Below are 27,534 nucleotides of genomic sequence, written 5' to 3' on the forward strand. Positions count from 1 at the left end.
CCATATCTCTTCGAAAAGTTTCCAAACTAGACCTTCCTGACTGCAATTACCTGCATTGTTTTCTGTACCTGGCCATGACCTTGTTTCATCTTTATAAAGAGAGCCCTGTTGGCCTTTTCACGGTTGATCACAGTGGCTTAATCAAGGAGAGGCACTTGCTCGTGGTTCCCGTCATTTATTCACATAGTGAGAAGGTAGAACATAGAATGATCGACACTCCCTGCCCAACCCCACAGACCCACCATGTGGTCTCCTGGAGAGGAATATAGTGGTGTCATGCTCTATACTTAAGAGAACTGAGCAGAAAGGCAGTGCCCATTTAAATGTCCAATAGACAAATATAGTACTGCCTTATCTCAAAAATCTAGTTGGAATAAGGAATTTGTCAGGGGATTATAATATTGTTTTATGGAGGAGGGAAAAACAGAAGCCAAAAAGTAACTTGTCCAGGGCCCCATGTATTATTGTCAGAACCAGAAGTGTAACTTAAATGTCCAAAAAAACCCAGTTCAGGACTTTTTCCCTATCCCCTCCCAGTCCCCAACACATCGTGCCTTAAGTTTGCATGGCCTAGTCCTTCGTGTGATGCTCTACTAACAGGAAGGGGTTCTCACTGCTGCAGTTCTGCTCTGTCTGATGAGACTTGTCCGGGTGCCCTGGGCAGAATCTATAGCCTGAGAGTCTGGGTAAGGGCAGAGCTGAGGATGACCCCTGCTGGTGGTGGATCAGTAGATTAAGGACATCATTACTCTAACGTCTCAGCCTTTGTTTTCCCATCTGTACAGCAGCTAATCCCTGCCCTCTCACCTCTCAGAGTCGTGGGGGTGGAAATAGGCAGTAAGTGTGAAAACTGTGTATAAATTATAAGACATTAGACACCTTGATGCGAGGCCACCATCAGCACCAAGTCTGCCCACCACTTGGTGTCATCATGGCACAGCTCAGAGTGAGTCAGACAGACAATGGTGGAGCTAAGGCATGGCCTGTCTGAGAACATCTTAAACACGTTTCCATGTTCTGTTCCTGCTTGGCTTACCCCGGCCCTCCTGGACGTAGTTTGCCATGGGCCCCGTCACCGAGGCGATGTCCACACCCTCCATCTTGGAGCTCAGGGCGATCTCCCAGAAGTCAGCCGGGCTGCTGCAGTTGCTGCTCCGGTCCCCCGTGTACTCCTGTGGGGAGAGCACGACCAGGCCCCCTCCACCTGCCGCACCTGCCGCCCTCAGGCCTCCCCCAGGTGGAGGATGGGGACAGGCCTGGCTGAGCCCAGCCCCCCGCTGCCTTTCCCGCACCTTCTCATAAAAGAGCCTCTCCAGTCGCCCGTCCTCCTTCTTCAGGGACAGCCAGCGCCCGCACAGGAACAGGAACTCGTCCTCGTTGGTGTCATTCCAGATATCCACCTTCTCCACATACCAGTCTGCGCACCACTTGGTGTTGTCATGGCGGAGCTTAATCTTGTAGATGACGCCCAAATCAGCTGCCTCGATGATGAAGGTGTCGGCCTGGGGAGTCCAGATGTGGGGGCTTGGGTGGGAGGTCCCCACCTCGATCCACTCCAACCCCGTCCAACCAGCACCTTCCACATCCCCCAATTGTCAAGCTAAGCAGACCTTCCTAGCTGGGGAGCCCTCCAGGCCCAAATCTCTAACCCGGAGAGTTTGGTATTCCAAGGCCTCGCTTGCACATGGCCCTGTTTTGCAGTCCAGGTCCTTTGGGAAAATTTCTGTGGGTGTTTGGAAGATGGACCCGATGAGCTGTGTGAGTGGGGGTGGGACAGACGAGGGGCTCTGCCCTGTCCTGTAACTGGGCATCCTTAGTTGAGTATCAGCATGAGTTCAGGTTGGAGGCTGGAGGGTAAGAGCTGAGGACGAGGTGGAGTTCTGAATGATGGGAGCGGCTTGAAATTTCCATGGGGAAGCTGGGAGGCAGTTGGAGGGCCAACCTTCAGGGTGCAGGCTCTGGTGGAGGCAAGGCTGAGGAGAGTGCAGGGGACAACATCTCAAGTGTGGGTTCAGGAGGGTTTATGTAGGGTGTGACATAAAACCCTCCTCTGTGTGCCTGATTATGCCTTCAGTACAGTGACATTATACTCGGGTAATTGGATTCTTTGGGGACTGTTCAGTGAGATGTGGAGTTCTAGGCCTTGAGTAAAGTGCAGTCAAAACACAAATTGAACGTGGCAGGTAGGAGCCTGAGGAGGAGGAGGAGGGACAGGTAACCTCGAGTGACACGCGCTTTTCTGCTGAAAGATGTGCTGAGTCACTGTGCTGAGCGTGGTCGGGAGCCCAGAGCTAAATACTACAGGGTTCCTCCCTGGGACAGCCCAGGTGGTGGAAGGGCTGCCTGTGGTAGGCTGGAGGCAGAGCTGGGAAGACTCTCCAGGTGGTGGCATTAAGCTGAAGATGGGGGGCTGGGCCTTCCAGGCAGCCGGGGTAGGCCAGTCTTCCGGCTGAGGAATTGCAGGTGAATGTGCATGGCTGAGGGCAGGTGTGGACTCGTGCAGGCCTTGGGGCACTGAGTTCATTGGCGCAGCAATGAGCACACCTTCTGACACAGCAATTCCACTTCCTGCATCTGTCCTGCGGGGACACTTTCTCAGGTGAGCAAGGAAGTCTGTTGCAGGATAATTGTTACAATGGAAAATCTGGAGCCATCCGGTGTTTAGCGCTTTAGTTATTTCTAAACTGCTATAGTTATTTCCGGGGACCAGGGAAATAACTATAGCAGTTTCATGTGTGGGATGTTATCTGGCCCCGGGGAGGAGAAGGGAAGAGGATCAACTCCGTGTGCCCTCCTACCGTTCCTCTCTCAAACTTGTTGGTGCGGTTCTCTGACTTGCCGAGGTACCGCTCCCCAGTGTCCCCCAGGTCTCCATAGATGGTGATGTAGACCTTGGCGTCCGTTCCTGCCCCGGGAACATTTCCTGTGAAGATCTGCACCGAGTACAGCACAACTGGGTCGGCACATGGACAGAAAAACAGACAGAGGGATGGACAAAGGGGAAAATAAAGATGGCATCACTTTAGGTTTGAGGGAACTGGATTTGTAGGAGGTTCAGGCATTTGGCCCAGGGCTCAAGGAGGAGTTAGTGTTTTCCTATAATTTGCTCAATTCCACATGGATTCACCAGTGGGAAGTTGCCCATCTGACCTGACAAAGGTGGTTTCTAAGACTCAAAAGATGGCTCTACCTAGTTCGGCTCAGTGGATAGAGTATCAGCCTGCGCTGGTCAAGGGCATGTACCTCGGTTGCAGGCTCCTCCCTCGCAGGCGCCCTGGTGGTGCTAGTGCAGAAGGCTACCAATCAATGTGTTTCTCTCTATTTCTCTCTGTCTTTCCCTCTCCCACTCTCTCTGAAAATCAATGGAAGAATACCCTTGGGTGAGCATTAAAAAATAAAAAAGACTCAAAGGATGGAGTATTCTCCCAGCACCCCTCGAACCATCCACCCCCTATAGCTTCTGGGGGAAAGACTTGGAAACTGCCTGCCTGTGTGCGCTTCGTAGTCTGTAGCTTCAGGATTCTTATAAGACCCTAGAAAGGGGATGCCCCTCGTGCAGGGACTGAGATGGACTTTCTTACCAACCTTGCAAATGGGCTCAGAGCCACATTTAATTACATTTAGAAAAGTAAGGTGATGTGAATTGCTCATAGCTGTGGCTATGGAATGCATACATGCCCACGCTTGGCTCCTAGTCTTTCCTTCATTTTCCCAGGATTCCACGGCATTTTCTCCCCTGCTCTCCTCCGGCCTCTCTGGCTGCCCCCTCTTGAGCAGCATTATGGCTTCTAATCTGCCCCCGACCCCATGCCACTGTCACCTGGTTCTATCCGCTGCCCTTGGCTCTCGCCCTGCAAGTCCCGGGTGCTAATTTCCATGAGGTCCATGAATCCATATCTCCAACCCAGTGTCCTCCTGTGCTCTGGATTCACACCTCTGTCACCTAGGGCAGCGGTCGCCAACCTTTCGGACCTCACAGACCACCAGTGGTCCACAGACCACCGGTTGGCAACCGCTGACCTAGGGGACACGCCCACCTAGACTAGATCACAGTCACAATCTCACATCCAAACCTGAGAGCCATCCTCCTCGCACCCCCTTTTCCAACTTCTCCCCACCCACCCGCCCTGGCTGCACAGCCCCACCCAGCACTCTGCTCTCCAAACCTCGCAGGTGCACTGTGAGAACGGCTCTCAGAGGCCTGCCTCCCTCAGGGGCAGGAACCAGGACTGCCCCCCTGCCCCCATGCCCACCCTACTCAGCTCAGTGCAGAACCTGCTCAGCATTTCATGTGTTGCATTACAAATAAAATCTTCTCTTTGGTGCTTAAAAGTCAACGTTACCCAAGCCTGTCTGGTTAATACTGACATGAGTCACATCAGGGATTTTGTCACAGTTTAAACATAACAGTTGACTGTCCTCCCTCCCCCTTTTCCACCCCCATTTTTCTCTCCATTTATTTCCTGGCTGTGCATTCAGCCCTGCTCCACACCTGGGCAGGACATTTTCTAGGAGCCCTTGCCCCAGAGTGGGGTGCCATGTCACCAGGAACTGGGACTAAATGCCCTCCTGCTCTCCTCTTCCACCCCCACTGCTCTCGCCAGTCTTTTGGGAATTAGGAAAACGGATTCTGCTTCTGAGGGTTGAGCAATGCGGCTGTGCAGTCAAATCTGGCTATTTCTGGATCCTCCTCCCTCCCGTTCCCACCCAGGCAGCACAGCTCTCGGTGGAAAGAAGTTTCCCTAGAAACACAAGCAAGCACAGAGTAGGTTTGCTCCATGCTATTAAAACAGAGCAGCCCAAGGGGCCAATGCCACAGCTCCCCTGGGCATCCTCTGGGTGCAAGTACAAGAGAGAATTATCCCCCAGATGTAATAAGAAAGAAAAGTCAGAGGAAATAATATGAATATGGAGAGGCACATTATTGAGGCAACACTTGTTTTTATCTCTAGGCAGTGGCAACTCAGATGAAAGGAAATGTTAGAGCTATTTTATATCCCTCTGGTTCCATATGGGGTCTGTTATCTTGAGTTTTACTCCAGTTTTTATATTTTTTTTTCAAGAAGGCCATGCAACAAACATAAGCTGTATTTCCAAGGTTTTGGAGCATCTCTGATTTTGTATGAAAAATAAAATACAGAAGTATTGTTTTGTATGTGATCAGTGGTAGAAAGTCTGTTTTTTCGCAGGTGAAGTTGATTTTTGACACAGCTGACCAGTGGTGAATAACATGGGTGTGGACATGGACAACGGCATCACTGGTCCAAACAGAGGTATGACTCCACCCATGTGGTCCAGGAAGAATAGGTGTGTGTGTGTGTGTGTGTGTGTGTGTGTGTGTGTGTGTGTTTTCACTCGCACAGTGTAGAAAGAAAGGAGAATACAGGGCTGAGGACTGAGCCTGGAGCAATGCCACATGGCATGAGAAAGGGAACTAGCATTCAGAAAGGTAGGAAGAGAACAAGAAAATGGTGGTACTACAGCAACAGAAGAAGTACAGAGTATGTGTTCTGGCTGGTGCAAATTCTACAGAGAAAACCACAGCCATAAGGAATGGGACAAGTTAACTGGCACAGCAGAAGAGAAACCCATGACCTTGGACGCTCTGAAGCTGCACCCAGCCCCTGAGAACAAATACACAACAGCCCCAGTTACAGATGACTCCAAGATGCTTCGGGGTTCATCCTTGGTTGGAACACCTGGATCCAGCAAGAACAGAGGGGACCAGCCCCACGGATTGTAGCCAAATAAACCAAGAGAAAAGAGAGAACAGGACTCGGATAATGCAGGCACAGGAGAACACACATCTGGATGTATCATCACACTGTCAGGCCAGGAAAGGATTTGAGTACAAACCCTGCAGTGAGACTTTGAAGAATAGTCCTGCCATTTATTAGCTGTGGGAACTTTGGCGGTTATGGAACCTCTGTGAGCCTCAGTTGCCCCCTTCATTGAATGAAAGTAATAATAGACTCTTCCTCCTGGGTGCAAAGGCTCTGCCTGGCACAGGGCAGGTGCCCTACAAGGGAGTGATGAGGGCGATGGCACCACACTTACTGTCCAATGGCTCCTCCACTTCCTTATAGATTTGCCTTAAGGACCCATCTGCCATGTATTTCTCAGTGAAGATGTCAAAAGGAACTAGTTCTCGAATAGTCTTCTTATCATCCTCTGAGGTGGCAAGCCATCGATCACAAGCGAAAGTCACGGTCTCTGTACCCTGGGATGAGGAGGAAAGAGAAAAATTAGCACTTAATGAGGAAACTGCCCACTTCAAGGTTCATCAGCATGTCAACACACATGGGGACCACAGACAAGGGTCGTGGAGGCCCATAAATAATGCAAAAGCCACAGCCCTGCCCAATTCTAGCAGATCGAGTCTTACACAACCACATCAGCGGTTGGTTCTTGAAGGCCAGAGCTCCCAGAGTCACTTAAAAATAAATATCTGAACCCCATCCTGGAGACTCAGTTTCAAAGGGTAAGGGGAGGGGTGTGTATTTTTAAATTTCTACCAAGTCACTCATATCCACAGCTATGACTGCCTCCTGGGTTTAGAATTCTGTAGTTTCAGAATGTTTTCCAAGTTGTTCAGGTGGATTTCTGCCTGTGGGTGGACCTTGAGTAGCATGAAGAGCAGGCTTGGTCACTCAGCAGTAGCATGGCCTTGGGGTGGCTAGCAGAGACCTGGCTGCCCAGACCCTCCTCCTTGACCCCCTAAAGCAACTTCTAAAAGATTCCACCTGGGACTTGAGCTAGTTTCTGCACTCAAAGTGAACTGGGGGGATTTTTCTCAGAATATTTTATCTTAACTTACTAAGGCTGCAGGTTCTTATAATGTATCTACCTGGAATCTCTTCTGGTAAGGGGAAAAAAACAACAACAAACAGCAGGACAGATCAATCAGAAACTCACATCTTTATCTGGGAGGAGCCTGCGGATTTCCACGTAGGCGCAGTGCCACCCAGGATTTATGCCCGTATTATCATGGCCAATCCGGATTTTTTCAATGACTTCCCCCACATCTTCTAGCTTTGGAAAGGAGAAAATGCACCAGATGTTGGCCGACAGGCTAAGAAAATACAACCCAAGCAAAAACCTGCCTCCCAGGGCACCAGCCTTGAGTTCTTTTGAATTTTCAGGACTCACTTTCCCCCAGTACATCCCCACTGTCCCACCAAGCCAGCCCCCACTCTCCTCTACACATGTCCTGTTCATGCTCCCCTTACCCTCACCCCACTTAAAAGTTCAATCACCTCCATTCAGTCAACCTCTGGGATGCTGCCACTCCCTTTCATGGTGGAACCCATCTCTTGGCCTATCATTTCTTATCACTGTAGCAGCTCATTTCTTGCCTGAGAACTTGACTTGGGTATCAGAAAGTGAGTTCTGGTTCTACCCATGCTCTGTTTTGCCAGCCTGACCTTCTCCTTGGCTCCCCAAGGGTCCCCTCCACCTCTAGTCATTCATCTTCTATAAATCCCAGTCCCTTGGATTTCAGTCCCTCAAATTCCAGTTCCTTAGATTTTACATTTTCTTGCCACAGGGCCCTTGCACATGCTTTCCCTGCCCCTCCCTTTCCTCTTCTTTACATAAACCAGTGTCTGCTCTACCTCATCATTCAGGTCTTAGCTCAAGGATCACTTCCTCAGGGAAGCCCCCTGACCACCTCCAGAAAGTCAGATGTTTTCATGATAGGTTCTTACAGCATCCTACAGACACCCCACCCCCACCCCTGGTGCCCCAACCCAAAGCCTTTGATCCTGACACCAGTTCTGAGGGACAGGGCAAGGCTCACCCTCCTCCCAGTTTCTCGGAAGTACTGAGGCCCAGAGAGGTTGATGAGCTGCCCGCCTTCCTCTCTAACAGCAGCCCATCCGACTTGCCTACCTCTGAGTGCAGGGCTCCTTCTACTCGCTGATCTTCTGGGCCCACTTCACCCTCCAGGCCTGGCTCCCAGGAGCCTGCTGAGTCCACATACCTCCATAATGAAGCGGGAGGCGGACTTCCTCTCAAAGAACATCTTCTGCTCCCGCTTGTTGGTGCACAGGTTCTTCTGCTCAGTGCACACGCCATCGCAGCCGTAAATGACGATGAAGACGCTGGCATTTGTACCGGCGGCAAAGACATCACTGGTGTAGATGGTGATCTCGTAAGGAACAACTAGGGGAAAGCCAGAGGGGATGTGAGAATAGAAAACAAGCACAGGCAAGGTCAAGTTCTTCACAGCACCACTGCCCGAGACCACCTCCCAGGACATGCTGCTGCCCAGGGACCTGACCTTCACATGCTATTTCACAGTGATGTAACATTGTTTTGTGGTATTTTAATTTGTCACATCCTATATAATAAAAGCCTAATATGCTAAGTGTCTGACCATTCGACTGTTCTATGACATGCACTGACTACCAGGGGGCAGACACCCCAACCAGTAGGTTAGCTTGCTACTGGAGTCCAGCCGATGGGGACTGGGCAAGATGGGCCGGACATGCCCTGGAGCCCACCTGCGGTCCCTCCCCAGCCTGATCATGCACTGGTGGGGTCCCTTGGTCTGACCTACACACTCTTGCAATCCAGGACCCCTCAGGGGATGTCAGAGAGCCGGGTTCAGCCTGATCCCCGCAAGCCAGGCCAAGGAATCCCACCAATGCACGAATCCGTGCACTGGGCCTCTAGTTTGTATATAAATATGTATATTTACTATGGGTCACATTGAAAACCCAGAGAAGAGTTCAAGAAGAAACGTACCCTATCCTATGATCTTGACCTTGAAAGGAGTCGCTTCAGGTGGCACAGCCTTCTCCAGAGGAGAAATTTGCTTTTCATTTATTGCCATGGTTACCTTGCTGTGCAACTATAGTAATAATACTTGTAATAGTAATCATTATCATTCACTGAGTAATTTCTAAGCATTTTATATTTCTTATCTCATGTCACCTTCAGAGTGACCCTATGGAATAGGTATTGTTGTACTGAATTTTACAAATGAGAAAACCAAGGCCCAGGGAGGTGAAGCAACTACCCCCAGGTCACCATATGGCCAGTCAGTGGTGGAACTTGAACTTGAACCCAGACATGTCCGACCCCAAATCCTGTGCAGCCAACCTCTATGAGTGCTGTTGTCATGAACTAGAGTGAGTACTGATGCCTACCCACAAGCCACGGGGAGGAGCAGCCTAAGCAGGAGACCACTGGTCCCATGAGGGCCTGGACAGTGGGTTAAGGAGAAACACATTCCGGCTCTTCCAGGATCCCAGGCAATAATGGAGGTGATTTCTCTGCATTGTGGGGTCCCATTCTTAGTCTTCTTGGGTTTTACCATGGCCTACGGCCTATAAGGCCTTGAGCAGAGAATCTGGCAATGGGTTTGAGCTTCCCCGAGACTAGTTGGCAGAGGGAAAGCTCTGGAAATGTCTGGCAGGAACAGCCCACCCTCCACCCATTTTCCTGGGCCTGGGCTCCAATTTGCTTCCTGGTTTCTATTTCTGCCCCTGTCACTGAGTTGCTGTGTGTCCTTGGGCAAGAGGTTATGCTTCTTTGGGCCTCAGTTTCCTTGCCTAGAAAATGAGGGGGTTTAACTAGATAGAGCTGTGGCTTTCAATTTCTTTAACTGCAGAATTTGTATAAATACATTTATCAAGAATATTCAGAAAAAAACACTTGACTTTTTAAAGCTAAGGTGCTTCTCTGGATGGCATGAATTGGGGGGCGGAGGACTGTCCCTTCTCAGCCCCCTCCTCCCACCAGCTGCCCTCAGACATCCCTTCAACACCTGGGATCCTCAGAACAGAGGTTGAAAACTGAGGTTCCTCCCATCCCTGGCGTGGCACGATGCTGACATTCGGGGCTCCAGGCTGTGTCCCACCTCCCCTCTGAAGCCTATGAGGTCAGGCATGACAACAGCTCCCTTCCTCATTGATATGCCTCGACCATGTGGTTCCACGTGTATTGGCAGCCTTGATGAACTGCCTTGGGTCCTAGGCCCCAATGAGGATGCCTGGGCCCTGTTCCCACCATTTCCGAGCCGGGGCCCCGCAGCCCCTGGAGCTCCTGGCTTGGGCCCTAGGACATTCCCTATCAGGGCAGTGGGTTCTGGGCAGCAGACCCCTTCCTGTGTCCCCACCTGGGGAGTGCTGCACTTCGAAGGGGTGTCCATAGCTCATCGGTCTGCAAGTCAAGTCTTTCCTGACCTTTTTCCCCTTTTTGACAAATGTGAATGCAGGACAAAGGGCAGATGGATCAATTTTAATATTAGGCTCAAACTGAATGTAGTTAATGTCAGGCCATACAAATTCTTCTCCTTTTTTTTTTTTTTTTTTTTTTTTTTTTCTGTAAAGAGCAAAGCCTGTCCTAGGCTCAAAGGAAGAAATGAGCTCTTCTGTCCTGAAGGTTCCCACCCAATGCTGTTGCCAGCTGTGTGCATCAGCCGGGTGGGGTGGTGTGTCTGTCTAGGCTGCAGGCCAGTCCTGGGGCAGAGGCTGGACCTAGAATTTGCTTTGTATATGCAAGGACTTTACTAGAATAAAGTGTCACTTATTTTAGGCTTTATCTGACCATTGCCAGTTTAATTGCTGTTTGCCGCTCTGTTGATAATGAGTTTGCCGACTAACTGATTTACACTAAGTATGAATTGCATGGGGAAAATATTTTAATACAGCTAATTATTTGGTTTAAAAAATTGTACTCTCTGGGTTTAGTTCAGATTTTAGAATATTCAGACAGTTTTTAATAGTTTGGTTGACTTCAGTTTGAGTTCCAGTACCTAGTATTTACCTATATGTATAGAAACATTTAATATATACTTTTTGATGATGATAGAGGAGGAAAGTGTCAAAACTTCACCCAGTTATTCCCCTTCTTTTTGATTTGTCCCCAATCAGGATAAAATCTTATAGTGGTGACTCTCCAGCATGTAATGACTGGAATGGGGACAGGTGATGGGGTTGATGACCATACCTCACAGTTAGACCTTTATCATTCTTTCTTTTGTGGTCTTACAACCATCCTGTTCTAAATCTCTGTTTTGGCAGATGGGGAAACTGAGCCCCAAAGAGGTCCGGCTCTCTGCCTGTTCTCACCAGCTAGTTTGGGGTGGTGTTTGGAATAAGTCCCATATTTTCTTTCCTGGGTCCAGGGCTCAGCCCACAGCCTTCACAGGACCCAGAGAGTTTGGAAAAGGAGCAAGAGACTCAGTCTCCTAGGTCAGCCTGGCCCAGAGTGGATACCAGAAGAGGGGTTGGAACTGCATTGCGAGGATGGGTGATGGGATCTGGAAACAGGGCCAGACTTGCTGTGTGTGGTTCTTACATGGTGTGTACAGCCTCGTCTGAAGCTCCTCGTGGAATAGGTCCCTGACGATGGCCCCGTCATCTTCATTCTTGCTTAGCCAGCGGCCACAGGGGAACGTCATGCACTTTCCAAGAGATGGGGCGTCCACCTCTACCCACTCTACAAACCAGCCTGGAGCCTTCCCTGGAGGGAGGGAGAAGAGATACAGAAGCCATCAAGGACTTTGATATGGTGGTTTCCTATCGGTAATGTCAGGGACTCCAAGCATCCTTCTCTATTCAATGGCTGATACCTACAGCTCCACCATGAACATGTCATCCCTTGTGCGCACAGAATTGCCCAAATGATGCCTGTAAAAACACTGGATCACACGCCGGGCTGCTGTCAGTGACATTAGCAAGAGCAAAGGAGCACGGAGAAGAGATGACAGGAGGGCGGAGTCTGAGGGGAGGGAAGCAAGGACACTGTCCAGGGTGGAAGGCACTCCAAACAGGGAACCCAGAGGTGCCAGAAAGAGACTGTGTTAATAAGGACTTCATCATTTCACCCCATGGCAGCTCCCTGGCCTCAGTTTGTGATTCATGATGGGAAGGGAAATCAGTGAAGGATCAATGTTTCTTCCTGGGAAAAGGAGTGCTCAGGCTTAATAAAGGCCATTGCAGACAAACAGAGAACCCAGTCCCTCAGCCCCAGGTGCTAAGAGGAGGGCCTCCTGTGGGCTTAGAAGACATGGTTTGAAGACCAAGTAAATGAGTCCAGTTTTACAGAGAAAGAATAAACTTGGGCACATCCTTTAGCAGTAGTGTCAGTGGCTTCTGGAAAGGATTAGCTAGATCAGTGGTTCTCAGAGTGGAATCCCCAGACCATCAGCCTCAGCATCACATGTGAGAAATATGAACTCTTGGGCCCCACCCAGACCTGATGAATCAAAGGCTCTGGGGATGGGACCTAGAAATCTGTGTTTTAATAAGTCCTCCAGGTGGTTCTGATACAAACTCAAATTTCAGAGCCACTGAGCCAGATCAAGGATTCTCAAATCTGACTGCACATTAAAATTACTGGGGGTGGGGGTTTAAGGAAAGTATTTTAAATCATCAGTATCCAGACCCCAACCCAGATCAATTAGATCAGAATCCTGCATGCAGCCAGGGCTCTACTGGGCTGCAGGGATTTAGGAAGTTGTGTAATTATGAAAGGCAGATAACATACAAATTTCCCCCAGATTCTTTCTCAGACACCCACTGGGACCTGTCTGGGGTCCCTAAGTTCTTAGCAGGGAGCAGAGGGAGGGAAGTCAGACCTGAGTTGTCATGGCCGATCCTGACTCTCCATAGATCTCCCAGGTCCAGTGCCTCCACTGTGAAGACATCAATGCTGTCCCTCTCAAATGGGTCACTGTTGGTCTTGGAGGATTTCAGGAGGCTCATTCCTGCCAACCAAATGACCTCAACATGACTGGCTGGTCCTGAGACCTTTCAAACCTAGTCTGCCCAACCCTTTTAGTCTTTCCTCATAATGACCAACTTTTGAGTTTTCATCAATTTTAGACTGTGCAATTACCATCCACTGGGCACCTTTGGAATATTTTATTTTGGCGTGTATCTTTTTATTGAGCTTCCCAATAACCCTCTGAGGTATGTATGTTTGCTTCCAATTTTTATTTAAAGAAAAGGAGACAAATCCAGAGGCCAGGTGCCGTGTCTGAGATCATCCAGGAGAAAGTGGTGGGGCCCTAAGTCAATGGCTGCTCTCCTTCCATACCCTCACGTCTCTATACCTGGGGAGAAGCCAATGACAAAGCCACCCTCCCCATGTTCCCTGGGGAAACAGGGGATCCCCTAAAGGGTGGGGCATGTGGAAGGCATGGCTTCCAATGCTCCCCACCAGCCATCTCACATATGCAATCTGACCTGGGACCTGGGCTATGGCATCAGTCTGAAATCTGAGGTGGTCTCAATATCATCGCCATCCCCTCCTGCCTCAGCATGTACTACATTGCCTTCAAGTTCCTTTACCCCTGTAAGTCCCAGCTCTGAGCCCTCTCCAGGTAGGAAGTCTTCTGATATTCGCAGACTCTTAACAGACAGACCTTGGTCCAATGCCTGGTTTTGCCACTTAACATCTGGGCGGCCTTGGGCAAATTGTTTAATTTTCTGAGGCTTGGTTTCCTCAAATGCCAAAAGGGGTGGATGGGGAATTATTAATCAACAGGGATAAAGTTTCAGATTAGTGAGATTAATAAACTCTAGAGATCTGCCGTATAACACATACTTATAGCCAACAATAATGTATTGCATATACAACATTTAAGAGGATAGATCTTATGCTAAGTGTTCTTCCCATAATAAAATACAATAAAACAATAAAGGGGAATTCTTAAAGTGATTTTTTTTAAAAGAGAGAGGGGAGGGAGGGAGGGAGGGAGGGTGGACCATTCTGGAACATTCTGCTGAGTCTTCCAGTCTCTCTGGGGATAATGTGGGTGAACCTCAGACCTGCATTGTTTTCTTACCAGTGTCGTCTTGTGTACCAAAGAGCGTGATGAAGACATTGGCATCTGTGCCTGCATTCTTCTTGTCCCCAGTCTTTATGGTCACTTGGAATGTGGTAGATTTATCTGCAGGAGAGGAGTGTGGAGAAGTGAGTGGCAGATTGCTCCTCCCCTGCAGGAAGGAGAGAGAAACATACTGAGTGTGTTTCTATGTTCATGTTGACCATTCCTATGAATTGCTGTGCTTACAGGATGTGTTGCTCTGCAGTTGCCTTTAGTCTGGAAACATCCTGAAGGCAGAAATGGGGTCTCCCTTACCTCCAACTCACACTGGAAGCCCTCAACCAATAGAGTTGTAGGATGCTTAGGGGAGACTTGGGTGGCTGTGAGGGTCAGAAGCTCATCATCCAGAAACCTTAGCCTGACTCCTCCAGGTTTAGAAGACTTTTAGGGATTTGAGTTGCAAGGAAGGGGGCACAAACACCACAGAACTCTTGAAAATTCATTCTTTTTCTTGACAAAAGTGTATTGAGGGCCTCTAATATGCCTGGCTGGAAGGGAGAATACAAGGCTAAGTCAGAACCAGCTATTCTATTCTATTCTATTCTATTCTATTCTATTCTATTCTATTCTATTCTATTCTATTCTATTCTATCCTATTCTATCCTATCCTATCCTATCCTATCCTATCCTATCCTATCCTATCCTATCCTATCCTATCCTATTTCATTCCATACCTTGTTCTGTACATACCCAGCCTTACGCTAGACATGTATGAATATGCTCACCCACCTCCTCATTCTTGCCATGAAAGAATGAGAGGGCAGTACAGATAGAAAGCCAGAGGAAGAAGTATCCAGAGTTCACAGGGGAAGGAGGGAAGATGGAGACCTCAGATGGGGCAGAGGCAAAGGGAAGGGATGCTGGAGGGAAGAAATAAGCCCTAGTTGAGGAAACCTTTCTGTTCCAGGCCCATGTTGTCGAGGGGGTTGTTTTCACCACCACCCCCACCCGCCTCGTCCTCCTCGCTCGGCGGCAGCACATAGGACTCATCCACTGACAACAGCTCCCTGGACAGCTGGCCATCATCCTCCTCCACTGCCAGCCAGCGTTGGCATGGGAAGTAGTACCTGTGGGGGTGGGGAATGAGGAGAGGTTGGGAATATCTCCGTGGAAAGGTCTCATGAAGGAGTAGTCATGGGCTGAGAAATGAGAGACCCTTAGTGGGGAGCCCAGATGCTCCCCTGTCTGCCCTCCACGGCATTGCCCCCATCCTACCTAGCCTGGTAATCACCCCAGCAGTGTCACTTGCCTTTTGCAGAGAGCAAATGTGGGGACAAGTCTCCAGATAACCCATTGAAAATGCTGTGTAACAGATCCTGGGGCACAGCTGACCCTCAATCAGGGTCATATTGGAGGCATCTAGAGAAGAGGGGCACCTGGGGATTGCTCCAACCCTTTCGCGAGCTCGTCTGTTAGCCAGGCTGCTTTAGCAGAGAGGGTTGCACACGGAGCCCTTATTGTTGCTTCAATACAAGGAAACGAAGACATGTAAACACACAACAAGAAAGGAGGGTGAGGAAGAGGAGGCGATGAGGAGAGCAAGGAGTGGAGAAAGGAAGGAAAAAAGAAAAAGGATGGGGAGGAAGAGAGATGAGTAATGAGGGGGGTTCCATTCCCAAGAGCGATAAACCTAAAACACTTGGTTGTAAACTTAACAGGAATGTGTAGCAGCTGTGTGTAGAAAATTGTAAAGCATTACTGAAATACCTAAAGGAACTCTTGGGTAAATGGAAATGTGTATGTTGTGGGTAGCCCTTAATATTCTAAATATGCAGTTCCCCCACACATACATTTAATGGCATAACAATCAAAATCCCAATAGTTTTATTCAAATCACATAATGTCTTGATTTGAAAAGGTAAGACTAGCTAATATTTTTGAAGAATGTTGAAAGAGGCCAAGTAGTGACAGATATTAAAAAGAGATTCTAAAGCTACAATAATGTAAAGATTGCTGGGCTGGCCCAGAAATGCTAAATCAATGGGACAGATTTAACTGACCCTAACAGAGCTGCAGGAGGAAGCAGCAATGTTCAGTTTGTCCCTGTCCCTATGCTTTTTGCAACACTTTATCCTTTCCAGCTTAAATGCCTTAGATTTTCAGAACATCTGCAGAAGTAAGCTGGGCTGGCATCATTAAGCCCATTTATCTGAAGAGCAAATGAAAGGCCATGAGGATGGAGCACCTTGTTCAGGGCAACCTGGCCAGTTCCTGGAAGAGGTCCTACCCCAGGTCAGGACCCTGGATCCCAGCAGGGGGTTGTCTAATGGCTCTTTGGCACCATCATGATGACCTCATAGAAATCCATGATGTCAGGCCATGTGGGAGCTGTGCCTCAGTGTTCCCATCTGGAGCAATCTCTTGGGATGGTGGGGCAGGAAGGAGGTAGGAAGAGGGGTGAGCCTCCTCACCCCCTACCCTGCATAGAGGGGAGCCCAGGAAGAGGGCATGCTCCCAGAGACACCAGGCTAAAGGCCAAGAAGTTGTTTACATATCAACAAATATGTTTTTATTGGGTGTCCACTACATCCCAGACACTGGCAGGCCCTGGGCAGCAACAACACCCATGTAGGATCTTCCTTGCTTTCTCTTCTGCCTCCAGCACATCCCAAGAGGCAATGTGGTCTATTGCTAGAAATACTGCATAGCACGTTCATCACTGATGGTCTGAAGTTCTGGTCCTGGTTCTGGCACAATTTGATTCTGGGGATATAGTTTTACTTCCCTTGGGGGTGACTCCTTCACCTGTTGGGAGGAAAGATCCCCCTTTCCAACCTAGCTCACGGTGGGCCTGTGGGCCAAAGCTGCCCACCACCTGCTTATGTACATTCTACATAGGAAGCATGGATTTTACACTTTTAAACAGTTGGGGGGAAATCTAAAGAACAATGATATTTTGCAACATGTGAAAATTACATGACATTCTAGTTTCGGTGTCCATAAGCTTTACTGAAACACAGCCACGGCCCCGCATTTAGGAATCATCCACAGCTGCTTTCCTCCTGCGAAGGTCAGGCAGGTGTGACAGAGACCAAGTGGCCCCCAAGCCTAAAATATTTACTACCTGGCTGTTACAGGTGGCCTAGAACATTAGAACAATGTACCGGAAGTCGCTTTATACCTGGAGAGACATATAGGTGACTATGTCTGGCCATGGAGAGTGGGCCATTGATGGTCTGGCAGGGAAGGAAAACCCAACTTTCTGAGTTGATGGATCTCAAGAAATGGGTTGGATGTTCTATCAGACTGTTACCTGAGATGGCAAGGAATGCCAGGGGGCTGCCCAATGAGCGGGAAGGGAGGGAGGCAATGCCCATCTAGCCAGTTACATGGACCAAAACTACATTACAGCCCCCCCACTACCTCCACCCTCAGGCTTCACAGCCCTCCCCACCCCCACCCTCAGGCATCACAGCCACCCCATCCTCAGCCCTCATTCCAAGACTATCTTAGTGGCAGGCATGACCTGTCCTCCTTCCCCCTCCAGCCCCACTCACGTGCTCTCATTGTTCATGTCGGTTATGTCTACTCGGTCCAGGAACCATCCTGCTTTGTTGCCCGCATTGTCATGGCGAATCCGAATCTTGGTCAGGGCCCCCAGCTCAATGGCAGAGACGGTGAAAGTGTCTGTCTGGGAAGGGCCAGAGTAGCACTCAGAGGGTGGTACCCACCTCACCTTGCATCAGCTTCACCGTCCCAGGATCTGAGCCTGCTGTGAGACCCAAACCAGCAAGAGACACATGGATTTATGTTGTAGGATGTGTGTTTGGCGGGGGTGAGGGTGGGTGGGGGGGAGGAGGGTGGTGTGAACTGCTGCTTGGATATGTGCTGTGTGTGTACATGTGTGTATAAACTCTTTCAGCTACACATTTTAATTAAGTACCTGCTAGGAGCCAAAGTGTAAATCCAAAGTGATTTACAGAAACAGAAGTATTGGACTTGCTCCCTATTGAGGTGGGAAGATTGAATGTGGATGAGTGTATGTATATGCACTGGAGGAAGCAGGAGACAGACAACACTTAAGTGAATGGGGTCTTCTTAGCTATCATTTTTTTAAAACTCTTTAATCCCAGATCATAGTGGCCATAATTGCTTCAAGAAAAGTACTGAAACAGAAATAAACCATGATCCTTAAGTCATGGGAAGGGAGAGAAACCAGGGCTCTCTGAAATAAATCAGTGATGAGGCTGAAAGTATTTTAATGAATTTGATTTCTTTCTATCTTCCTCTGTGTGGATGAGGGAACCTGAGGATGAAGTCTCCTCTAAGGCTTAGAATGGGGGCAGGAATGGGAAAGGTGAGATGAGGGACAGTCTTCTCGCCAGAGGATATTGTGCAATTTCTAAGGACAAAGGTGGCAGCTGTATTTTTCATGCTTTCCCACTATACAAGGAAGGAGGGGGGTGGTAGATACATTTCTTTCAATGCTAAAAGTTTTTGTGACTTCAGGATACAGTTCTCAGCATGTCTTTCAAGGCCCTCATTTCCCCACCCCTTAGGTTGGTTTCATCAAGCTTCCCAGAGGCAGTGCCCACTACAGCTCAGCCTTAACCACAGCCCTGCAGGAAGACTCTTTCTGAGTATCCTCAAACTGGCCTTCCACATCTCTACTCACATCTTTGTCATGAGGTCCTGTCTTCGGAGAGCACCTCTCACTGACATCTGTGGACATCTACGCCATACTCATCCACCAAGGCCATTTTCATCTCTCCTTCCCACCAAGTGTCCCTCAAAGTGCCATCTTATGGTCACGCTTCCTTCCTGTACCCCTGCTCCACCCACTTAGCACTGAGTGTCTGCTACCCTTGCTATCTCCGGTGAGTTCCTGTGGGGTCATGGAACTGGACCCCCACCTGTGCCTTTCTTATAGAAAGCACTGCCACAACACCTGGTTGGGCTGAACAAAGCTCACTCCTGGACCCGGCAGTCACTGTGGGTAGGGGGGCTTGGGAACCACCAGAGAGCTCCTTCTGTCTGAGTCCCAATCACCCACCCAATGGCCAGAAAGCCCATACCCTACCTGCCCCGGCTGGAACTTGCTGGACTTGTCTGAATTCCTCAGGGGACGCTCCCCTGTGTCCCCGTACTCCTCGCCATAGATGGTCAGGAAGACGTTGGCACTGGTGCCAGCCTTGGGAACATTCCCTGTGATAACCTGGACCTGGTAGGTGTTGGCTGGAGACAGAGAAAGACGCAGCATTGAGGACACACAGGCCTCTGAGTGGGCCTGAGGCTCAGTCTCTTGGATCCAGGTAGATGGTGGAAGCTAGAAGTGACTACAGGTACCTCCACATCTACACTATCTTGGAACAGAATTTGCCCTTCCTCTCCGCCCAGGACTTTTATTTCCCCTATAAATCCCAAGAAGTCATAGTTTTGGGAAAACTCACCCTGAGCAGCCCTCCTACTTTATGTCCCCAACACTGAGTTATATCAGGGCTCCTCTAAGTCAACCACTCCTGAGAGCCCTGGGACAAACGCAATGCTAACCCCAGATGGGAACTGTCCATGGTGGCATTTAAGACACATGTCAGGAGAGCTATTTGGGTGCCCACCTATGGGGCTTCCATGTGAGAGGAGAGCTAGGCACCTCCCCCTCCCTGGGCTCCCTTGGTGCGGGGGAGGGGGACTGTCTGACCCCTGCTCAGGCTTACGCTTAGGACCTGACCGGCCAGAGGGCGCCAGCTCCATGACAATTTCATTGTCCTCCTTGCCTCTGGCCAGCCAGCGGTTGACATCGAACTTGTACTCCTCAATCACCTCCTGCATCCCCGGCCCAAACTCCTCCTCTTCCTCCTCCTCAGACGACTCCTCCTCCTCCTCTTCAGACGAGGACTCCTCCGACGAGGACTCTTCCTCCTCATCCCCCTCATCCTCCTCGTCACTGCCCTTCTTCTTCTTCTTCTTTCTCTGCAGCTTGGCTTTCAGCCGCTCCTTCTTGAGCAGCTGCCGCAGCTTGTCCTTCTCCTTCTTCTTCCGGGCCTCCTCCTCGGGTGTGAGCTCCTCCTCCTGCACCAGCAGGTGCCGCAGCCACAGCATGTCCACGAACCAGCCAGGCGAGAAGCCCTCGCCCGTGTGCCCCAGTCGGATCTTGAAGACCTCCCCCACGTCAACTGCCTCCAGCTGTGCAAAGAGGGGAGCAGTGGCTGGGGTGGCCCCTGGTGTCCTCCCACCTCCCATGCAGAGCCAGGCACAGGCTTGGTGCAGAGTCACAGATGGAGAGTCCCAGGCCTCAAAGCTCAGAGCTTCCACCAGCTCCCTCTCTCCTACACACCCAGCCTTGTTTCTCGGCCCACCTTCCAGGACCTCTCGCAAGTCCCACCCTCCACCCAAATGTATTTCCTTCTAAACCCCTGTGATGGTCAAGATGATCTGATCTCCCTGCTTCTTCTCTTCTCTTTTCTTCTCTCTCTCTCTCTCTCTCTCTCTCTCTCTCTCTCTCTCTCTCTCTCCTACTTAGGGGATGGGCTCTGGACCTGCTTAGTCCCTTCCTCAGCGCCTTGGATTTCCTCTCCAGTGTTTCCCAGGCCACAGTGTCCATGTGATCAACCTCCGCAGGGAGGCCCACTTCTGGTCCCTTCTCCCCACCTGTCTGCCAGCCGTGATGCATCTGCCTCACCAGCCGGTCGGTCTGCATCCAGAAGATGTACCGCTCTGTCACATCGCCATGACTGGTCAGTTTCCCAAACACTTTCCCTGACATTGACTATTTTGATCCTTCCAGGGACTGTGAAGCAGGCCAGGCAGGCATTATAAAGCTAGGTTTGAACTGGTGGAAAATCTGAGGCTCAGAGAGGTCCAAGGCTAGGGCTGCCATCTCTTCAGCAGTTCATGGAGGGGCTGGACTCATTGAGGCTTGTGTCACACAAACACACACAGAACACCAGCCTGATCATGTTCCTACACACACACACACACACACACACACACACACACACACACACACAAACACACACACACACACACACACACACACACACGTCTCATATCAAAATTCTATATGTCCCCCAATGAGCACCATCCTTGCATACTCCTCTCCTGCTAACAATATGCCCATATCCTCATCTCTTTTCTCCTCTACTCAAAGGGGAGGCCAAGGGCACTCAAAGTACAACCAGGAGACCCCCAGACCTCCCAGTATCCTGCCTGGGAAGCATGGCCCTGCCCTCAGGCCCACAGAGCTGTGGAATCAGAGGCCACCGGGCTGGGAAACGATGGGACTAGTGCCATATTTTGCTAAATTAGATTTATCTACTCCCATGGTTCTCAGAATTGGCAGCACATTAGTATCACTAGTTGAGCTTTTCAAAGACTCCCCATAAATTTCTCATTTAACTGATTGGGGTATGGATCAGTTTTTCCTTAAAGCTCTCCAAGTGATTCTAATAAGAAGCCAGAGAACCACTGATCTAGTCTAATCCCTTCATTTCCAGGCATCCCCTGGGCCCTCGGTTGGCACTTCCGCTGCCTTCCCCACACACACCTGGAACGTGTCCTTGGATGCCCGCTCAAAGACTTTCGAGCGGCTGGAGAGGAAGAGCACCTCCGTCTTGCCTTTCTCGCCATAGATCTGTATGTAGACTCGGGCAGTGGTGGCTGCGCCGCCCACATCTCCTGTCCAAACCTCAACCTCGTAGTGGACCACTGGGTGGGCATGCGGGGGAGAAATGGGACATTAGGTAATCGCAGCAATAGCAATGATGGTAACAAAAATATTTCCCAGGCCTGTGCCATGTGTCTGGTGCTTCACAAGCATTATCTCATCTAATCTCATCAATGTCATGTGTAGATACTATCACCCCCATTTTACAGGTGGACAAACTGAGGCAGAGAGGAATTGAGTAGGTGTCAGGAATGGCAAATCCAATCGATCAGACTCCAAAACCCAGTCGCCCACTGCACCACATGCGTCCTCCGGCACCAGGAATGCGGAGTAGTCAATACAGGGCTGGCACTCCCTGCTGTGCGCCTCCCCCTGGGCACACACCACGGGGCAGAAAGAAGCAATGCTGTTTGTTTGTTACTTTTTTTCAGTAAAGGAAAAAGAGTTGAAATTACAATTTTTATTTAAATATATGTACCTCTCAGGTGATAACAACATATACATTCAAGGAGAGAAAGTTATCTATATTTTAAAAGTTAAAGGAGTAATTTATCAAGCTGTTAGAGGGTGGAAATGTGTTACAGGTCTACACCACTAGAGGGCCCTTCCCAGCGGAGAGCCAAATGCCTTCAGAACTATGAGGCCATATTTTTTCAGTGACTATTTTAAGACTTGCCCTTTCAGCAATGCTGTAAGACAATATCATGATTTTTTTTTTCAAGTAAAGACTTATTTTCAACAAGACTAGGATCTTCCATTACCATGGCAATGTGAGAAATTGGAGGCTGAAAGCAAGAGGACTCGCTGCAAGTCTGAAGAAGTTGAACTAGAAATACCAGGCTCAGCTGGGAGTGAGGGTGGGCTAGCACATGGATAACAGGGGATACAGTAAAAGCTGGCATTCTGAATGAAGGGGACTCCCAATCCCATTCCGACCCTCAGTTTTCAGAACAATAAGCAGCCAGGGTGATACAAAATTAGGTCAGATAAAAATGAGCAATCAAAGAACAAGCTATTGGAAATTAGCATGTGGTAGCTGGAATGAAGTATTTCACAGCAAGGATATAGTCAAGAACAGCTCTGAAGAACAAAAAGGAAATTTCCAAAGAACAAAATGACAAATGATATAAGGGTAAGAAAATCAGAGGAGGTCCAATATCTTACTAAGAGTTCAGTTCTAATGAAAACAGAGGAAACAGAGAGTTGGCAATTGTCAAAGAACTAATACAAAAAGTCTCCAAACTAAAAAATGCTTCTGGATGGAAGGAGCCCATGAGTTCTAAGAACCATGGATGAAACTAAATCACAAAAGTCAGTGACGACATCATAAAGTTTCAGAATGCCAGAGATAAAAATAGGATCCTAGAAGCTTTTAGAGAGGAAAAAAAAAAAAAAACCCTAAGGGGTTGGATCACAGAATGGCATCAGACTTTTCAGTTGGAACACAGGGAGCTAGAAGATGGTAGAAAAATTTCTTCTAAACTCAGAATTCTGTAGCAAGCCAAACTATTGATCAACTATGAGAATAGACGAAACACATTTGTAGACATGCAAGGTCTCACCATTTCTCTTCCATGCACCTTTTCTCCAGGAGCTACTAGTAGAGAATGTGTTCTACTGAAATGAGGAAATAAATCAAAGAAGAAGAAGACGTGAAATTCAGGAAACGGGACAACAACAACAAAAAAGAGGAATTTCCAAAAAGATGGCAAAAAGGGAAGTCCCAAAAGGACAGCTTTGTGGCAGCCTAGAGAGCAGGGCAGAGGTTCCCAAAGAAATGTCTTAAGATGGAGATTAGGGGAGAAGGAGGTAGAGAGGAAATCAACAGAATTCTTGTAGGTTTGAACACATGCATTGATTTTTAGTTCTGTTAGAGACATGGCGATAAGATGGTATTGTGGGAAAACACTGTCTCCTCAAATTCATGTTGAAGCCCTAATCCCTAGTATCTCAGAATGTGACTGCATTTGGAGATAGAGCCTTTAAAGAGGTGATTAAGGCCCTAACCGGTTTGGCTCAGTGGATAGAGCGTCGGCCTGCGGACTGAAGGGTCCCAGGTTCAATTCCAGTCAAGGGCATGTACCTTGGTCTTGGTTGTGGGCACATCCCCAGCAGGGGGTGTGCAGGAGGCGGCTGATCAATGTTTCTCTCTCATCAATGTTTCTAACTCTCTATCTCTCTCCCTTCCTCTCTGTAAAAAAATCAATAAAATATATATATTTTAAAAAGAGGTCATTAAGTTAAAATGGGGCCATTGGGGTGGAGCCCTGGTGTCTTTATAAGAGGAGATTAGGACAGATTTGCTCATGCAGAGGGAAGACTATGTGAACACAAAGTGAGAGGGTAGCCATTTGCAAGGCAAGGAGAAAGGCCGCACAAGAAACCCAACCTAGTCACACCTTGATCTTGGACTGCTAGCCTCCAGAACTATGAGAAAATAAATTTTTGTTGTTTAAGCCACCTAGTCTGTGGTATTTTGTTACGGCAGTCCTAGCACACTTATATAGACAGGTGGTTATGTAGAAATGCAGACAGGTATATTGAAAACTATGCAAATGAAAAAGCAAGGCTATCACTTAACTCCAGGGAAAAAAACACAGAAAGTTGTATACAAGATGGAATGCAATCATCGTATAGTAGGTATCTCAGCAGTGAATAATATTTGCATAGTCATAATAATGTAAAAATTGAATTTTGACTTAATTTTATTGAGTGCTGGAAGGAGGGGAAGTGTGTAGGTGCACATACACACACTTACACATGCACATGTATTAAAAGAGCGAAATCCTCCTTTTCTGGAGTAGGAAGTCAATAGTTAATGTCTATGACTGAAAAAAAAATCAAGAAGTTGATAAAGCACATTATTTAAAATATGGAGATACATTTCAGGAGAAAAAGCTAAAGTAACTGAAAAGTTGTTACCTCTGAAGAAGGGGGCTGGGGCAGGGGAAAGGGAACCACTGCGTTTTTACCTTTCTGTTGTTAACTAGTGTCAGTATTACTCTGTTGGAAATCAAGTTCTAATTCATAAAAAGAGGGGAGGAGTTGATTCTTCACACTGGCGGGTACCATTACAAAACATGTGTATGTGACACTGCCCTCAAGGAACCTGTAGGCTAGTTGGGGACAGAAAATGCACACACGGAAAGACACAAAGGGTCCTGGAAAAGAGAGGTGAGTTTGTATTGGGGCTCCTCTCAGGATGCTTCCTGTGGCGTGAGCCTGGCGCACTTGTTTCAGGGTAGATGTAGAAATGCAGAGGTGAGGAAAGTGAGGAAACACAGGTTCTGGTCCCACTGTCTTCCTGACCCTCTCGATAATCTCTTGCTTCTCTGAGCTCCACCATGACCTATGGCTCTTGCATTATGTGCAATGGGTGGCTAGGTCACCTTGAACTTCACCTTCATTCACAGATGTCACCACCCTGTCCATAAAGGCCCCACCCCCATGCCATTTTTCATCACAACTCTTACTTGGCTATATATATTTATTGTTTGTCTCTCCTGGTAGAATATGAAATGCATGAGGATAGAATTTTATCTGTTTTGCTCATGGCTGCCCCCACAGAACCTAGGGCAGTGCTGGCTCAGAGAAACATTCTGTATACTAAAAGGGTAATATGCAAGTTGACCCTAACAGCAGAACTACTGGAACGGCCAGTAGCTATGATGCACACTGACTACCAGGAGGCAGATGCTCAATGCAGGAGCTGCCCCCTGGTGGTCAGTGCACTCCCACAGGGGACGCTCCGCTCAGCCACAAGCCAGGCTGACAGCTGTGAACACAGTGGCGGGAGCCTCTCCCACCTCCTCAGCAGCGCTAAGGTTGTCCCACTGCAGCTTAGGCTCATTCCCCCTTAAGCCATCTGTTGGACATCCCCCAAGGGCTCCCGGGCTACCAGAGGGATGTCTGACTGCCAGCTTAGGCCCAATCCCCCAGGGCTCAGGCTTAGCCGGCAGGTGGACATCCTCCAAGGTTGTCCTGGACTGTGAGAGGACGCAGGCCAGGCTGAGGGACCCCTCCGAGTGCATGAATTTTCGTGCACTGGGCCTCTAGTTACATGTTATAAATGAATGAACAAACAGCTTTATCTCCTCAGCCAGTCTTCCCAGGGGAAGACATGGACTACGTCCTCCTGTCCACAGGGCTGAGAATGTACATTTCTTATAAAGTAACATGCTAACTTTGGCCCAGAACTAAGTGCTTCATCCTTTGACTCCTCAATTTCCCCATCTGTACAACGAGCCCTCCTCCCTTCTGGACACATGGTACCAGGGGAAGCTCCCATTTTCTCCCCTCACTCTTCCCCTTGGAGACAAGACCTAAGTTGCCCCACGGTCGGTCCTCTACCCACCCCACAGGGGAATGATGTTGCCATCCCACTCTTGCCCCCTCCATACATTTCTGGATCTCCACGACCTCACTGGGATAGAGCTCCACCTGCAGGCGCCCATCAGCATGGTTCTTGTCCAGCCAGCGGTTGGCAGGGAAGGTGTACTGCTTGCCTTGGCGGGGCACGCGGATCTGCACACTGGCCAGGAACCAGCTGGCACCCATGCCCATGCCATCGTGCCCGATCAGCAGCCGGTTGATCTGGAAGGAAACCCAGGCTGCGGGTGAGCAAGGAGCTGGTGCCCAGAAACCTCCATGCCTTCATTCCTACCTACCCAAACACCTGCACAAACTGTGACTCAACCCCAGTTCCTCAGGAGAAGGAGGCTAAGCAGGAGGAGGCTGGGCCCTGGGCCTGTCCGTCAGCGGCCAGCTGGGGGCGAGGGCACCACTTCTCCTGTCTGGAATCTCTGCTCCCTCTTTAGTCCAGGTCACCTCCACGGGGTGTTGTGAGAAGCAAGTGGGGAAACAGGTGTGACATGAACTTTGAAAGCTCTGGTGTGTACTTAGTAATGTTAGGCGGGTACTTAATACACACTTAAAAATAATGTGGTGACTTCGAAAGAAAGCAAACATTCACAATGTTAACCATCTCTGTCTGGTAGCCATGTCACTGATGTGACTTTGACTTGTTTTAAACATGCACTGTTGTATGTGCGTCTGCATTTCCTTTCTGACATATCCATCCTGTAGGTGACAGACTATGTGGACAGCCTCTCAGGGGGCTGTCATCTGTGTCCAATTCCTCCGCCCCTCTTGTTCTGGGAATGTTTCCTCTTTCCAGTAGCACTCAGTACTTCCCTGGCTTTGCTATTTTACGTTGTAATTGTAACACCTTTGCCCACAGGCAACATAGATGATCGTGTTACCATCCTTATATATCCGTGGCTCTTCAGTGTTCAAATTGCTTTTACGTTTTTTTGAAATGTTGTTTACTAGGCAATTCTAACATTACATGGAATTATAAGACAGCCTTTGAGGTCCCTTCCAGCCTCCCAGATTCTCCCTGTGAAGGTTTGGAGAGGTGATGTTAGCTAGGAGTCTGGTGCCAAAACACCAGATTTAGAAAATTGCCCACGTCAGCCCTGACCTCACTGTTATGGGTACTCAGTGTCTCTTTGCAGCTGATCTACAGTCACTAAATACATGCATTCCATCCCCAAAGGGACGCTGAAAGCTTCACCACTGTTCACATATCTGCTGCTGTTCTAGGTCATAGCGGGAAAACAGCGTACCTCATTAACCCCCACGTGGGCATGAACCCATGGGCAGATAGATATATGCAGGGGGATGGGTGAGATGATGTCATGTGGTCCTGGGAAGGAGACTTACAGTTCCGATGTTCAGGGTCTCAAGGGTAAACTCGTCCACGCGGCCACGTTCAAAATAGTCCTTCAGGTTGTTGTCAGAGACAAGAAGGTCTTGCTTGATGGTGTCAGATTTATCGCCATAGAGCTTGATGAAGACTGTGGAATCGGTGCTGGCCCCAGGGACATCCCCCGTCTTCAAGCTGATATGATAGCGGTAGTCTGAACAGTCCGAGGCAGGAGGCAGGAAGAAAGGGGGTTAGTGCAGGGCCTGCAGGAGGCAGCGTGGGGCAGGAGGGGGGTCTGCAACCAGGGGTGGGCTCTTGCTTTCTCTAAGTAGTGCTGTGACTTGGGACAGGGCTCCCTTTATCCCTGTGGGGTCCCCTCAT

The 27,534-nt window shown here is 49.0% G+C and overlaps 1 protein-coding gene across 2 annotated transcripts in view; it reads right to left on the minus strand.

Moving 5' to 3' along the window:
- The window catches only part of LOXHD1 (lipoxygenase homology PLAT domains 1), a 102,880-nt gene that overhangs the window by 27,788 nt on the left and 47,558 nt on the right, over positions 1-27,534 (minus strand). For both annotated transcript variants that reach the window (XM_054724003.1, XM_028135951.2), the window contains exons 16-31: positions 27,171-27,367; positions 25,847-26,039; positions 21,327-21,487; positions 19,498-19,966; positions 18,864-19,018; positions 17,341-17,474; positions 14,738-14,910; positions 13,802-13,906; positions 12,590-12,718; positions 11,308-11,472; positions 7,982-8,163; positions 6,916-7,032; positions 6,058-6,220; positions 2,799-2,953; positions 1,293-1,502; positions 1,037-1,172 (exon numbers count right to left, since the gene is read on the minus strand). In XM_054724003.1, the coding sequence (XP_054579978.1) occupies positions 1,037-1,172; positions 1,293-1,502; positions 2,799-2,953; positions 6,058-6,220; positions 6,916-7,032; positions 7,982-8,163; positions 11,308-11,472; positions 12,590-12,718; positions 13,802-13,906; positions 14,738-14,910; positions 17,341-17,474; positions 18,864-19,018; positions 19,498-19,966; positions 21,327-21,487; positions 25,847-26,039; positions 27,171-27,367 (2,844 nt within the window). The remainder of the gene's footprint in view (positions 1-1,036; positions 1,173-1,292; positions 1,503-2,798; positions 2,954-6,057; positions 6,221-6,915; positions 7,033-7,981; positions 8,164-11,307; positions 11,473-12,589; positions 12,719-13,801; positions 13,907-14,737; positions 14,911-17,340; positions 17,475-18,863; positions 19,019-19,497; positions 19,967-21,326; positions 21,488-25,846; positions 26,040-27,170; positions 27,368-27,534) is intronic.

This window comes from Eptesicus fuscus, chromosome 12, assembly GCF_027574615.1.
Source record: "Eptesicus fuscus isolate TK198812 chromosome 12, DD_ASM_mEF_20220401, whole genome shotgun sequence".
Taxonomy (NCBI): Eukaryota; Metazoa; Chordata; class Mammalia; order Chiroptera; family Vespertilionidae; genus Eptesicus; species Eptesicus fuscus.